Source organism: Squalius cephalus (genome assembly GCF_949319135.1).
Source record: "Squalius cephalus genome assembly, chromosome: 8".
Lineage (NCBI taxonomy): Eukaryota > Metazoa > Chordata > Actinopteri > Cypriniformes > Leuciscidae > Squalius > Squalius cephalus.
In genome coordinates, this window is record NC_137129.1 from 33,654,117 (window position 1) to 33,668,276 (window position 14,160).

A 14,160-nucleotide genomic window follows, 5' to 3' on the forward strand; every position below is an offset into this window, starting at 1 on the left:
TGTGCTCCAAGGCTGCCTTTATTTGATCAAAAATACAGTGAAATTACACTTTTAAATTGTAATTTAATCCTGTGATGATAAACCATATCTCCTGTCTTCAGTTTTACACGACGGTTTAGAATGCTGATTTGCTCCTTAAGAAACATATCATGATGAGCATTATCAATGTTGCAAACATTTCTGAACAAATCCTGATGTTTATAGACGTAAACTTCCAAAAAAAAAAAAAAAAAGATGCTTTCTTCAGTACATTAGTCACCATGCAGTATGTGTATCACATAATCCTGAATCCAAAAATTAGACCTTCGCCAAAACTCTAATCATTTCTCATGATTCATCCACTGCTGGGGAAAACAGCATTTCCTTTTTGTCCTACAGAATCTCATTATATTTGTTGATTGTCTGAGTCACAGTTTTGCCATTAGTGGTCAGCTCTTTGGCCATAGTTTGGGCAAAGAGCTGAATATTTCTCTCATTGATTGGTACTGTGAGCTCAGCAGTCATTTCAGTGATGCTGTTTCCACAGCGACCGGACTGTCTCTAGCACTTTGCTGAGCTTTGTTATTGGCTGCACTGCTTCCGTTTGCCGCTTATGCTGCCAACACTAATACTAACCTATAGTAGCCTAGCCTATATATCTACCTGAAGAGCTTTTAGCATAATGATTTTTGAGGTATCTCACCTCATGTCACAGCTCAGAAGGATTTGGAAGCTTGCATTAATCACATCCATAAATGAATCAAGCATTGCACAAGTTGTCAGTGAACTGTGATCAGATGTGCGGATCATGGTTGATGCAATCAGAAAGCTGGTGGTCTGTCCTAAAACATACACCCATTTTCCTGTGCCTCTCCTCCCTTTCTTACAGTTAAAATCCCAGGCCAGTGTGAGGGGGGTTGGAAGTGTAGCTACACTGTGCTCAACCACCGCAGTGCTGTCCCGTTAACGTTAGAGAGAGAGAGAGAGAGAGAGAGAGAGAGAGAGAGAGAGAGAGAGAGAGAGAGAGAGAGAGAGAGAGAGAGAGAGAGAGAGAGAGAGAGAGAGAGAGAGAGAGAGAGAGAGAGAGAGAGAGAGAGAGAGAGAGAGAGAGAGAGAGAGAGAGAGAGAGAGAGAGAGAGAGAGAGAGAGAGAGAGAGAGAGAGAGAGATCTTTCTCTCTTCTCTCTCTCATCCCCTCCCCTTCTCTCTCACTCAGGCATACATACACTTTCATGCGGACACGAGAGGACTATTGTTTTTATTCGTCCTGGTCGTTTTAATCTGTTCTAGAGAAGCGTTTATCATGCTTATGTCTCTTGGTTTAGGCCTACTGCTATTTCTAACAGCCTAACAAAAGTTAAATCCTGTCATATTAATCAAGTCGTCACTTCTGCGTATGTTTTTTCTATAGCCTACTTGCTCTCTGGAGGATATATAGTCGCATCCAGTGTGAAAAACTGAAGGAAGCTCTTCATACAGAAGATTGGATTTGTGTTTCGAGGCTTTGGTCGCCTGAGGCTCTTTCGGTAATGCAGCACTTTTTGTGATGACGCGGTCTAGACATCGCTTCATGATTCCATCCTCATGGGAATATTATATACAGCACTGATATAGAGTTTATTACGAGGGATATATAGGGGTTTTCTTCCTTATGTGTGTTTTTATCGTCAATATAGGAAGTTTGGCTTTTGACTACTAATCCTCTGTCCTCTCTCTCTCTCCGCATCTCGGTGACGACGATCTGTTTTATTAAGCACCTGCCAACAAAATGTGAGTGCACTGTATTTCTACTGTATTTAAATACACTTAAAAACAAAAACTCAGTATTTATTGAATTTTTGTTTTTAAATGACGTTTTATACCTGAGATGTATGCAATAGGCTATATATAGTTGGGGTATTAAAATGTTTTTTATATTTTTATTTTATTTTTATTGTGTTCTCTTTATTACATTTAGCAAAAGTAATTCAGCGTCTAAGGTTATTTTCTAGACAGTTCGTTAAAGCACCGCAAAATCTCAGATTTTAGAGCTGATACATCATAATTTGCCTAGACTTTAGTGCTCTGCTCCATCTATCGGAATTTAGGGGAAACTGCATCGAGAATGCTATTAAATCAGGGTCGTACAGCAGGCATACATAAAACTTATCTGCATTAAACTGTGCGATTTGGCTGTTCGATGATGCTAGATGATCGTCTCGCGCAACCCATATCGATTTCCAACGCCCGTATAAGACAGTTAGGCCTATCTCATTCACATAGGCCTACAAAATCTTCAAATGCGTTTTAAACAAAACACTAAAGTTAATTATTGTGGTATGTATTTATCGATATATATCCAATACTAATCCAACCAAAGTGCTCGAGCAACTTCTGTGTCTGTGTTTACAGATGTGAACACGACTTGTGTGTTTATTTAGCATTTTCTGACTAGCCTCGCTTTGACGGTTGTTTTTTTTTTTTTTCAAATAAAACTTCAAATAATCGTTTGGGAGCTTATAAAGCTTTTTTAAGGCTAAATGTGATACAGTATAATTCAATAAAACTCAAATAAACCTAAATAAAACTTGTAGGCTTATATCATTTAATAAAAAAATTTCATTGACAATGTCTTTCCAATGTCAATGTCACATCTATCAGGCTTTTATCAATGAGCGTTACCGCATCATGGCCTACTGAATTTAGGCCCAATTCAAATTAAATGATTCAAATTAATGACATGACATAGTCTAAAACTGACAGGATGTAGCCTAATATTTGTTTAAAATGACTGAACATTTTACAAGTCTCTGAATAAGCCCTTTGCAGAGCCAGTGGTGCAGAGAAAGGCTAAAACATATGCCGTCTCAACCCCTTTCTCCTCTTCCATCAGGTCTGCCCCGGATGCTGCTGCAAACCCTGCCCCAGAGGGTTGAGGGGGGCGCACCTGCCGGACCTCCCAATCTCTCCAGCAACCGTCGTCTCCAACAGACACAGGCCCAAGTGGATGAGGTAAACCCTGTCAATGTGACCTCAAATAAGATACTGAACAAGTAGGATGAGGTGAATTTCAAAAAAAGAGTAACATTTAGAAATATAAAAACAGAAATTGCTATAATAAAACTGAGACAAAGATAGAGATATTCTTCACAGTGGGCATAAATGTTGGACCTTGAGTAGAGGCCTATGGTTCAAGGAAACATGGACATGGACGTGACATTAGTAAACTGTCGATTGTAGCAGTGAGGGAGTCAGAGAGTCAAAGCTATCAAAGCTAGATGGACTATTAGTAGGACTTTCTTGGAACCATAAACATTTCATGAAGTACAATTTTGAGGTACTAGCCAGACTCTCATACAATATTCATCCTAGACTGCTTTCAATGTTTAGTGTCTGAAGACATTAAGAAATTTCCGTTCTAAGTGACTTTCAATTTCACATTGAATCTCTGATGTCATGCTGCTGATGTCTGTGTCTGTCTTCTGTAAATGTGTTCAGGTGGTTGACATCATGCGTGTGAATGTGGACAAGGTTCTGGAAAGAGATCAGAAGCTCTCAGAACTGGACGACCGGGCGGATGCGCTGCAGGCCGGAGCATCACAGTTTGAGAGCAGTGCCGCTAAACTGAAAAACAAGTACTGGTGGAAGAATATGAAGGTGCGCTCTGGGAAATTTAGCTGCTCGGGTCTGTTTATTTACATCTGGAGTCTTTGACCTCAAGTCGCATTTTATTTAAATCATTTTAAGATACCTATATACATTCACTCTGTTAGAATTAAATCACTAAATAGAGATTTGACCTCATTCATGAAACATAAGCAAAATGTATTTGTAAACCGTTATGTAAGCTGTCACATTCACTTCAATGCGGAAAACATAAGAGGTTTACGAAAGATCAGGGTTATTGTAGTTAACTTAAACTAAAACTAAAACCATAAAAAATGTGTTGCTTGAAATAATTTTAATTTTCCATTTAGTTTAACTTGATGTACTAAAATAACTAAAACTAAAACTAATTAGAATTTTTTATTATTATTATAAAAATGACAAAAACACACTACAAAATTACTAAAACGTGAACTAAAATTAAAATGAAAGCAAAAAACTAAAACTAAAAAAATCGAAATATTAATAAAACTATAATAGTACATCAATAATATTAAAATAGTATCTACACAGAAATTCATTGGCTTAAAATTGTTTGTTCACTTGTAATACTGAATAAGATTTAAAAAATCGAAATGATTATATTAGACTAACCTATGGATTAACCCTATGGAGTTATAGTTTAGCATCAATAACTAGTATTGATATAAACTAATAAAATAAACAGTGTCTCCTTTGCTTTGGTGTTTCTATATTGCCAGCAGTAAAGATGGCTCTGCTGACTCAACACTAAAGCAGGAGCGTTCTCATTTTCGACATAACCTGAATGCAGCCCGGCCCATAAGTCACAGCGCTGGCCAGCGTTCGAGATATATTAGGCGAGTTGCAGTTGTGACGCAAGCTTAGATACTGCAGTAGCACAATGAGTTCCGCCACTCCTGAGACGATCAGGAAGTTACCGTCAATCTTTAATAATTTACCCGTATAATTCCATGAATCATCTATTAATAGAAAGAGCTTTTTTGGAGCATGACTTGGATCTAAATATTTAAATATTTTTTGATTATAAATAGAGAATTCATTTATAATTTAATTTCCTAAATTCCTTTAAATAGAGATGTCACACTTCTGATATGTGACATCTTGTACAAGCCTGCATTGGTCCTCTGACAGCCTCACTTTTACATATTACTTTTTTATCTCTCCATCCAGCTATCTGTCAATCCATTCCCTCGGCATAGATTTATAAGCTCCCCCCTCACCTCACACCCCTCCAGATAGAATAAATTCATTGCTCCCTTCCACCAACCCCCCACCTCCCGGCCCAGATGGCCGAACAGCTGCCCGTCCAATCGCATCTCTGAGCGGGGTGGGGGAGGAGGCTTCTAGTCCCAATCTGGATTACAGCCTTTCTGGATTAAAACTCAGACGTGATTTGTGATGTAACCTGCTCTAATAATTCCCTTTCGCTCCTCCTCTCTCATTCCCTTTCCCATATCCCTGTCTCATTCCGTATCCACAGATCCTCCTCTTTTTATGGAAACGTCCCACTTTTAATCTCACTCATCCTGTCCCGCCTTTCCAAACCAGATTGCTTAATTATTCTCTCTCCTTTGTGCATTTCTTTACTCTTACTGAAGCCTTTCTTTTTGTAACTTTTCTCTGTGTTTTTAGTGGAGCACATCCTTGTGAAGGAGAAATGTTGATTCTTAAAGCTAATCTGCATTCATATAGGTCTTTATGGTTATTTATGTATTTATTAAATAGCATTTTAAATTGTCTGCGGTGTGACAAATGAAAAGTGAAAAGTATAAATGTTCCACGTTCTCTGTTAATATGAGGTCAGAAAAGCTGCATGCAAAATCATTTTTAAAATGCCGTTTAAAACAGTTTTACGTGGTGTATAGCATGTCATACTCTTCCCAAAAGATGAAATAGAAAAATGTAACTAGGAAAAGGGAAAATGGAAAGATGCTTTAAAAATGTTTTAGTATCGTACCCTTTTTTTTTTCAAAGATAAAATAAAAACAATTAAGGAATCGATCAAAAATGTGCCTATAATTCATAAAAAGAAATGTTATTCTTCTCTGTCACATGTAATGTAAACTGCTGGATAAATAAAAATATTTATAATCTAATAACTTGTACAGCACTGATATAGGAACATGTTTTTTTTTTTTATCTAAAGTACTCAAATTAATATTCTAATGAATGTCTTAAAAACAAAATAAATATTTTAAAGAAACTAAATGTATATTACAATTAATTTAAATATTATTTCCTTGATTTAATATTAATATTATTAATATTATTTCTTTATTTTAGTGCCTTCAAATCGATTAATTGCAATTAATCGCATCTAACATAAAAGTTTGTAAATATATAATATGTAATACATAATACATATGTGTGTGTATGTGCACACACACACACACAATTATATATATATATATATATATATATATGTGTTTTCAAACCTTTATGTTAGATGTGATTAATCGATTTGACAGCACTAGTGTATTTATTTTTATTTATTTAAAATGTATCTAAAGGTATCTATGTTGTAGCTGAACAGCTAATTGTTTGATTAAAAACATTTTATCTTAAATAAATTATCATCTTCATTTTGGAATTCTAATGGGTAACAATTTATTTTACAGTGTCCTTGTTGCACGTTACATTATTATAGGAATAACAGTCAATTATGCATAATTACATGCAACTAACCCTAAACCAATCCCTGATCCTGACCCTACCCCTACAGTAAGTACACGTACTTAATTAAACTTATATTATTGTATAATTACACTGTAACAAGCACACCTTAAAATAAAGTTCTATAAATTTATCGCTCTAAAAAAAGAGATACAAAATTGTATTGTATTTATTAACAGAATTGATTGAAACAGAATTGATTCGTTAGCTTTTCATCTTTAGAGTTTTAATGTATTTCCCTATTTTGTTCTTTTTATTTCACAGATGATGATCATGATGGGAATTATTGGGGTCATCTTGGTGGGCATCCTTTTCAGTGAGTAGAAACTATAATGCAATTCCACAAACACCAGTGTTGGCTGATTTACAGTAAAAATTTGAATCTTAATTTTCTTTTATTCCCAGCATAAGATGTTTTGCCATCTTGCATTTTGATCTGAGATTAAGAATTATTTATGGGCGTATTAAGTCATACATGTTATAGCATTAGTAAGAAGAACAAATCTTGTGTTGCAGCTGCTTCAAGCAAATACTGATCTTATTAAGATCACTTACTTTTAAAATGTAGCCTCGAAACCATCCTACATTTGATCTAAGATCATCTCTCAAATGTGAATGTGTGATTCAGAGAAGTGAACGCATGCACCAAAAAAACTTTTCCAGATGTGAAATCTATAAATCGCATATGATCTTGAAATTGTGCACATCTGAATGGTTTCAGATCTCCGCCTTGTAAACGCCCCCTAATTAATGTCATTTGCATATAAATGAGCAGATGTCAACGTCCAAATGCTTTACTTCAGAAGCGGCAAGTTTGCTTAGATTTCCAAATACTTGCAGCACTTCGACCACGTCAAACCGTTTTAAAAAATCTGAACGTTGGCGTGGACTTACGCGCACTCTAAGGTCAATTCTGTCTGTACGCACGTTTTATAAATAAGCCCTAGATTTATGCATCAAATTTAAAAGCCTAATTTCTTCCTGAATCAGCCTGGACTAACTAATTTCAATGATTTATTTCTCTTTTCTTGTCTTTTTCCAGTGTACTTCTACTACTGAGCCTCTCGTGGGACACACAAGGACAGGAGACTCTGGCTTTGTGTGAACTCCACCCCCCCCCCCCTTTTTTCCCCACCAATGCCTTTCATTGAATCCACCGTGTGTATGAGTGTGTGTGTGCGTGCGTGTGCAGTCATTGACGCAGTGCCTCTCCCTCCCTTTGTCTGTCACTGCATTTCTTTGTACCTCTCTTGAGTGCTTTGCAACTGTGCCCGAGCTTACTCAAAAACTCCTTCGGTTAGGACTATCTACGTACGGTTTTGGATTGGAGAATGCGTTGGTCCTTTTCAAGGCAAAAACAATGGGTGATGCAATAATATAGGTTTCTAGCGTTGTCCAAATGAACCCATGAATAACTAAAGAGGGAGAACGAAACACAAAGATCAATTTGAGTTTAGGATCAAGTCATGCATTTATGCACAAAAAACAAAACAAAAGTGTACTAGTTTACCCAGAAACAACTGTTGTGATCCTATCATTACGGTATTAACAAAGTGCAACTGCAATGAGAAGTTACAGGAAGTAAAAAAAATAATTAGCCTTGGTTTTTTATTGTTTTAGCCCTCCTCCATATAAATTTCCTAACATACCTGATTTCCTGCAAAAACCTGAATGACTTTAAATAGAGCAGTTACTATGTGTATTAAATGTCTTAAAGATAGGGTATTTCCTTCCACATCATAATGTTAAACATTTCTTGGATGATGCAATTTTATAATTAATTTTCACATTTAAAAAGTGAGGCAAGTTGTAGGAGTCTGCAGTCGACTTGAGTCTGGTCATAAATCGACACTTTTGCTCTTTGATGCACTGTTCATGTCAGCCAGATCAGTGGAGTCTGGAGGAACAAACAGGAATGGGGGGAAAAAAACGTAATATCAATGGAATATCATCAATCAATCTCACTATATATGGAGATTTAAGATTTTAGCAGTGACCACAATATAAAATAATGTGACTGAAATTTGGTTTGAGATTTTTACTGTGTTCTATTTTTTATTTATTAATATTTCTATATTTGAGATTTCGTGTGACAGTGTGGTCCACGTCTTAACAAAACGTGACCGATAAATGGGTAAAACGAGTGTTAAACTTCTCCTGACTTTACTGGCACCATGATGTTTTAGGTTGAATGAACAACTACTGATATGCAAACTTGGAAGATAACTGATAATGTGATTTAATGTCTTTGTAAATATTTGGGATTCAGTGTGGGAAGCGGATACGTAATCAGCACTGGAGACGACAATGTTCAGGGATGTACCTCTGCATGTGTTTGTGTTAAATATACATGGGCACTTTAACCACCTTCGTTATAATGATTGTAAGTTCATTAAGATTGTGAGAGGACTTTTTTTTTGTTTTGGTATTAAGGACATATTGTCCAGCACCTAAATCTAAGAATATTTGCTCTTATTGATGTGTACCATCTGTGTGAATAACATCCCCTACATTAAGCATTAACCCAAATTGCAAACCTAATGCAGGGCAGTGAATGTCATTCTCTTCAAAAAAAACAACAAAAAACTCCTGAATACATTGTGTTTTATGCAAACTATTCATTTGTAAATATGTGCTGCAGAGCTGCATAAAATAACACCCTGTCCCTGATCATTTGAAGCTAAGCTGCTAACTAGTGGTTCATTTTAAAGCATGTCTGCTTGCCCACCATGTGCTGATTCTAATAAAGTGCTGATGCTGTTACTTGCTCCTCCCCGTCTGTAGTTTTTATTTGGGAAACTGAAGGAAAGTCACTTCCACGTGCAAAATTCATAAATGAATGTCACGACAAGGCTTGGTGAATATGGTATGGTTTAATTGGTTATTAATCTGCAACAATGCTCATTCAAATCACAAAGTGAAATGATTCATACAAAGCGGCGATACAGAAATGTTTCGTACTACAGCACAGATGAGAAACCTAATTAGAAAGCGTGTACATGAAATGCACATAACGTCTATTGAACCATCATGTCGGAAACCGTAACAGGTTTTATTAACATGAAAACACTTCTAGATGCATGATTTCTGCTAAAACAATCTGTTTTCAGCATCTACTGGTACATACAGATTAAAACTAAATAATACATGAAAATTAATCAAGACAAGATCTACAGTTTATAACAAGAGAAATCTATACGGTTTTACACAAACTAAGCAAATCAAGAGGGAAAAAAAACTGGTTAAATGAGAAAAAGTTCAAAAAGACAAGAGATGTATATAAAAAGCCAAACATATGACATTTTTTAAATCAGGACCCATGAAGACTTGTCAAAGCAGAATATGAATGTATTCACATTTGGAAAAACAAAGGCATGTCTTAAAGAAGCAATCACATTATTTGAGCAAAAAAATGAGGGGGTGTAGTAAACTAAGCACTCGACACCTATAAATGACCAAACTATCAGGCAACTCGGATGATAAAAAGTAGAAAATGAGACTGTTTCACTATAAAACACTGAACTCGGCGGGATTGGCTTTACAGAGTTGAAGTATGAACGATGATAAAAGAAATAAAACTACAGCAAAGACGCACTTAACCGTCATCAAAAAGCCGCAGATTTTTCCACAGCCGCTACTACATCAAATTAAAACCATCTGGGCGATTTGAATTAAAAAGCCTTGAGTTTAAGAGCCTGTGCACACGGACTACTGTGCAGGTATGAAGACAGTACATCTGAAACAGTCTGGTTTGGTAGTTGCTTTGAAATTGTTGGCACAAACCATTGGTAACAAATAAGGTGTGCTTAGCATGGTAACGTTTTCAATGGAACCGTTAATTGTGCATCATCTTTTAGGATCCCGTGATGTTAACAGGCTACATACTTGTCCTTCGATTTTGCATGCTTAAAAATTTAGCAATTTTTTTCCCCATGCAAAATAATAATAATAATAATAATAATAATAATAAAATAAATCAATTGTGCTCCATCACATTGTGAGCAAACATTTCGGTTAATAATGAGCTTAAAAAGAAAGAGGAAAACAATACAGTCTGGCATGGCAGGCAACACCAAAAGCACACTTATCAGATTTAAAAAAAAAAAAAAAAATTGCAAAAACATTATTGACATAGCCTATTAAAACCCTTCGAAAAATATACCCACCAATTTTCAATGAAGCCCCCCCCCCCTATCTTTTCATTTCTTTTTTTTGAATTTGCCCACCATCTCGTTCTCACTAGTGTTGTTCACTTTTGAACAGTCGATGGCGTCGTCTTCCTCTTCGTCTTCAGGGTCTGCGTCGTTCTCGCTCGCCCTGGTCTCTTCTTCATCGTTCTGATTTTGCGACGAGTCGTCGGAGGTGCGGGACTGTTTGGGAGAGGGCGCGTCGGTCTCCTCTTCTTCGTCCTCCGGTGACGCCGAGGGGAGTTTTTCGAGCACGACCGCCAGTCTGACTTTGCTTGGACGACCTCTCTTACGGCGTGGGGCGGCGCCGTCGGCGTTCGCCCCTTCTGCGTCTCCACCTTCTGAGGTGCGAGCCTTGATTTTGCCTGAACCAGGTGGTCGGCCTCTCTTGCGGGGAACATCTCCGACTTTCTTTTCGACAATCTTGACTTTCTTTCCAGAACCTGGAGGCCGGCCCCTCTTTCGAGGAGTGCCGTCTGCGTTCCGTCGAATGATCTTCGGTTTGGTGCCAGAGCCTGGGGGTCGGCCCCTCTTTCGAGGAGTTCCGTCGGCCCGCTGAATCTTCTTCACCTTGTTGGCCGAGCCTGGAGGGCGGCCTCTCCTTTTTGGGGTCCCGTCGTCTGAGGGAATCTTGGCAGAACCTGCGGGCCGACCCCTCTTCCTCTTCATTGTGCCCATCGGCCTCCCTCTCTTTCGTGGAGAGCCATTAGCGTCAAGGCTGATTTCGCCACTACTTGCCTGATCGCCAGATTTGCGAGGTCTTCCTCTTCCCCTTTTTTCTTTGGGGCCTTCTGCGATGGGATGAATGCGGGGTCTCCCGAGGGGTTTTGACAGTTTTCGCTTGCGTTGTAAACTCAACCTGTTAAGTCTCTCTGATTCCTCCTCAGGCGTGAGAGGGATCTTTCTCGGCCTACCGGGCATTTTTATCTTCTTTGGTCGACCACGTTTCTTCACCTTGTTCTTTAAGACTATGTCGGGAGAAAAGAAGTCCACCTTTTTCGATGGCCTGGCATTGTGTGTCGGCGCTTTCTCTGCAGTGAACTTCTTATTGAGCGACCCTCGTGGTCTGCCTCTTCCACGTTTGGGTGGATGGGTGCTGCCGTTGGGCAGAGGGCTCTCAGATCCTTCTTTATTCTCAACCTCCATCACGGCGTTGCTTCTCGCTCCCAACTTCAGGCGTATCAGTGCCACACTTGTCTATTTGGTGCTGAGATTCTGAAAACAACGAGAGGGAAAAAAAGGTTTTACATGAAGACGCAAAACATTTGAATTAAATGCTTGAACAGAGAACTTTCAATAACCTCACATTGTTTTCCCTCCAAATCCGGAATTTACCATTTGACAACACAAATTAAAGATGTTTTTACGTTCATGGGGGAGAAATCTAGTTTCATACACCAACCTCAATGAACCTACTTTATTTTTGTTTTCTCAAACTTTATTTGAGAAGATAAATAATTTACTGCAGACCTAGCCAGATGAAAATTAAATGAAAGGAAAAAAGCACATTTGAAAACATTTAAACATTATTAGACTTTACAGGCCACAAAACTATATTTATTTACAATATTTTAATATAAATAAGATGATTTGGACATGGCTGCAGTGTTTGGGGAGTCATTGTACAACTTCACTGAATTCATTTATTTAGTTTATTCATAAAAAAAAAATAACTATGTTGATACTATTATATTATAGTAAAAAAACTATTCATAGTATTCCTAGTAAAACACGGAAGTAAATTAAGTTTCTCAACCAAATTAAATGGAGTACTTTAGCTGAGAATCAAAGAGCAAAACTGTCTACATTAATTTTAAATATAGACAAGTATTTAAATATAGAAATGCACTCACTGAAAAATATTTTATAAGAATGGAAGGGGTATGAGGTGCACTGGTGATTTTTTTTTATAATTCTGGGAGCAGTTTATTTAAAACTGACCGAATCTTTTGTAGCGCTGTTTGAAGACACAAGACAATAGAAAAAACCCATCACAGTATTTACAACAGAACACGCTACAGAAGTTCAAGCGCGTTGCTAGCGTACTTCATGCATGCTTAATGGATGCAAATGGACATCTTTATTACAGCAGGAAAAAAATGCATCGTTTTATACCGCGAGATCTTACATATTACAAAAAAATATTGACGATAACATTCTACTTGCTTTTAAAAATATATGGAGAAATAACGCAAAATTTGTGAGAATAATTTCGAAATACACACGATTTCATGCAGTATGACACGCATAAAAGAGCGGATGCTGTAGACTGGCTGCCATCATGTACAGTGAAGCCCGCGAGCTTTTGTAGTTCCAGGTAAAATGTGAGGCACTGGCGATTTTTGTTAGCTGCCTGCTAACCCGACTAAGACAACTTTTCAATGGAAAAAGAGACGGCTTTCATTCGTTCGATATTAAAAATCGGCAAATATTCGAAACACAACGCACCTTACTCGTAAAGCGCTTTCACAACAGCAGAGATGATCTTTTTCATGCATTCGACAATATTTTCGATGCAAACAGCATCGGACAGTGGGCGGGCGACTGTGATTATTTGAAAGGCAATGCCTGTTCTTCCTCGTCTCTCGCTCGGCGCCGACGGTTCATGGCACAGCGCCGCCCTCTGTACTGGAGTGCGCAAGCGCGAAGAATGAATGAATGAGTTAAATTAAATAAACAAATAAACAAGTTGTGTTTGTGTGAAACTGTGAATGTAATGTGACAGATCCAGATCATTTAAGCTATATTACAGTATAGCTAAAGACCTCAAGGATACAATAATTCCAGTTATGAGTTGCTGACAAGTAACGTGCAAAAGTGTTTTTTTAAGGCCTATCTTTATTTTTTTTAAGACATTTGTTGAATAACATGTCAAATGCACCTATTGTCTGACAGATATAGCAAAATGGCTTGAGATTTCACGTCTCTCTCTAAACACACACACAAAAAGAGTTGCCGCCCTTTTTAGCCAATGAGAAACGCACTATTCTCTTTTCAATCATTTGCCGCGTTTCGCTTTGCGAACATCCGGTTTGCTGGCATGTCTTGGGGGCGGGATTTCAGGGAGAGGGTTCTGGTTGAAACTTGCTGAAACAAAACAGCTGAAACATTACAAGGGGTAAAATAATCATAATAATCATAGAAATAATATACGTAAATAGTAGGCTAAATATATAGTAGTAAATAAATTGTTTAATCACTATCTTTTATGGTAAATAATTTGCCCATAAACAGATTTACCACAATAAAAAATTCTCTAAAAGCATAAACTAATTTATATGTGTGTGTGTGTGTATACAGACACACATGCACACAGTATAAGCTACTGTAAAAATGCTGGGTTGTTTACATTCAAATTCAACCGCCGGGTTTAAAATTGTCTGTCCATATTTGACCCAAACATGGGTTGAAACAACCCAGCATTTTTTTTTTTTAGAGTTATATATAGCTAAGTGTGCTATTAGTAGGCCTATACTTCTTTTAAACTAAAAATAAGAGAGTATACTGTCAATCTCCTTTAACTGAAACCGACAAAGGATTTTTTCTTGGTAATGAAGCTTCCAGACTAGTGCACACATAGGTCTATTACAAGAAGATACATAATAATAAAATGAAAGAATAAAAAAAAATGAAAAGTATAAAGGCACAGTCACAAGTCAGACTCAGCATAGACATTATAGACCTAGCCTACTCAA

General features: G+C 37.3%; 2 protein-coding genes across 4 annotated transcripts; one reads left to right on the forward strand and one right to left on the reverse strand.

Moving 5' to 3' along the window:
* The first annotated feature begins 1,429 nt into the window (after positions 1-1,429).
* On the forward strand, positions 1,430-8,409 carry vamp1a (vesicle associated membrane protein 1a). The gene is made up of 6 exons (XM_079878340.1): positions 1,430-1,504; positions 1,733-1,748; positions 2,851-2,969; positions 3,456-3,614; positions 6,543-6,594; positions 7,321-8,409. Exons 3-6 carry the CDS (start codon positions 2,862-2,864, stop codon positions 7,335-7,337), a joined length of 336 nt encoding a protein of 111 aa, XP_079734466.1. The 5' UTR covers positions 1,430-1,504; positions 1,733-1,748; positions 2,851-2,861; the 3' UTR covers positions 7,338-8,409.
* A 2,004-nt stretch (positions 8,410-10,413) lies between these two features.
* LOC307162813 (uncharacterized protein) lies at positions 10,414-13,045 on the reverse strand. 3 transcript variants are annotated; one of them, XM_079878452.1, is made up of 2 exons: positions 12,919-12,998; positions 10,414-11,680 (listed from the first exon to the last, which is right to left on the reverse strand). In XM_079878452.1, exon 2 carries the CDS (start codon positions 11,609-11,611, stop codon positions 10,478-10,480), a length of 1,134 nt encoding a protein of 377 aa, XP_079734578.1. In that variant the 5' UTR covers positions 11,612-11,680; positions 12,919-12,998; the 3' UTR covers positions 10,414-10,477. The 3 variants fall into 3 exon arrangements, with proteins under 3 accessions (XP_079734578.1, XP_079734579.1, XP_079734577.1); XM_079878453.1 differs by having other exon boundaries at positions 12,691-12,989; XM_079878451.1 differs by having other exon boundaries at positions 10,416-11,680; positions 12,914-13,045.
* Positions 13,046-14,160: the final 1,115 nt, after the last annotated feature.

Bases quoted from the DNA above. Each gene is read 5' to 3' on its own strand.
- vamp1a (XM_079878340.1), top strand. From the start codon at position 2,862: ATGCTGCTGCAAACCCTGCCCCAGAGGGTTGAGGGGGGCGCACCTGCC. The intron at 2,970-3,455 runs GTAAACCCTGTC...AAATGTGTTCAG, and splicing joins CACAGGCCCAAGTGGATGAG to GTGGTTGACATCATGCGTGT. The intron at 3,615-6,542 runs GTGCGCTCTGGG...TTTATTTCACAG, and splicing joins ACTGGTGGAAGAATATGAAG to ATGATGATCATGATGGGAAT.
- LOC307162813 (XM_079878452.1), bottom strand. From the start codon at position 11,611: ATGGAGGTTGAGAATAAAGAAGGATCTGAGAGCCCTCTGCCCAACGGC.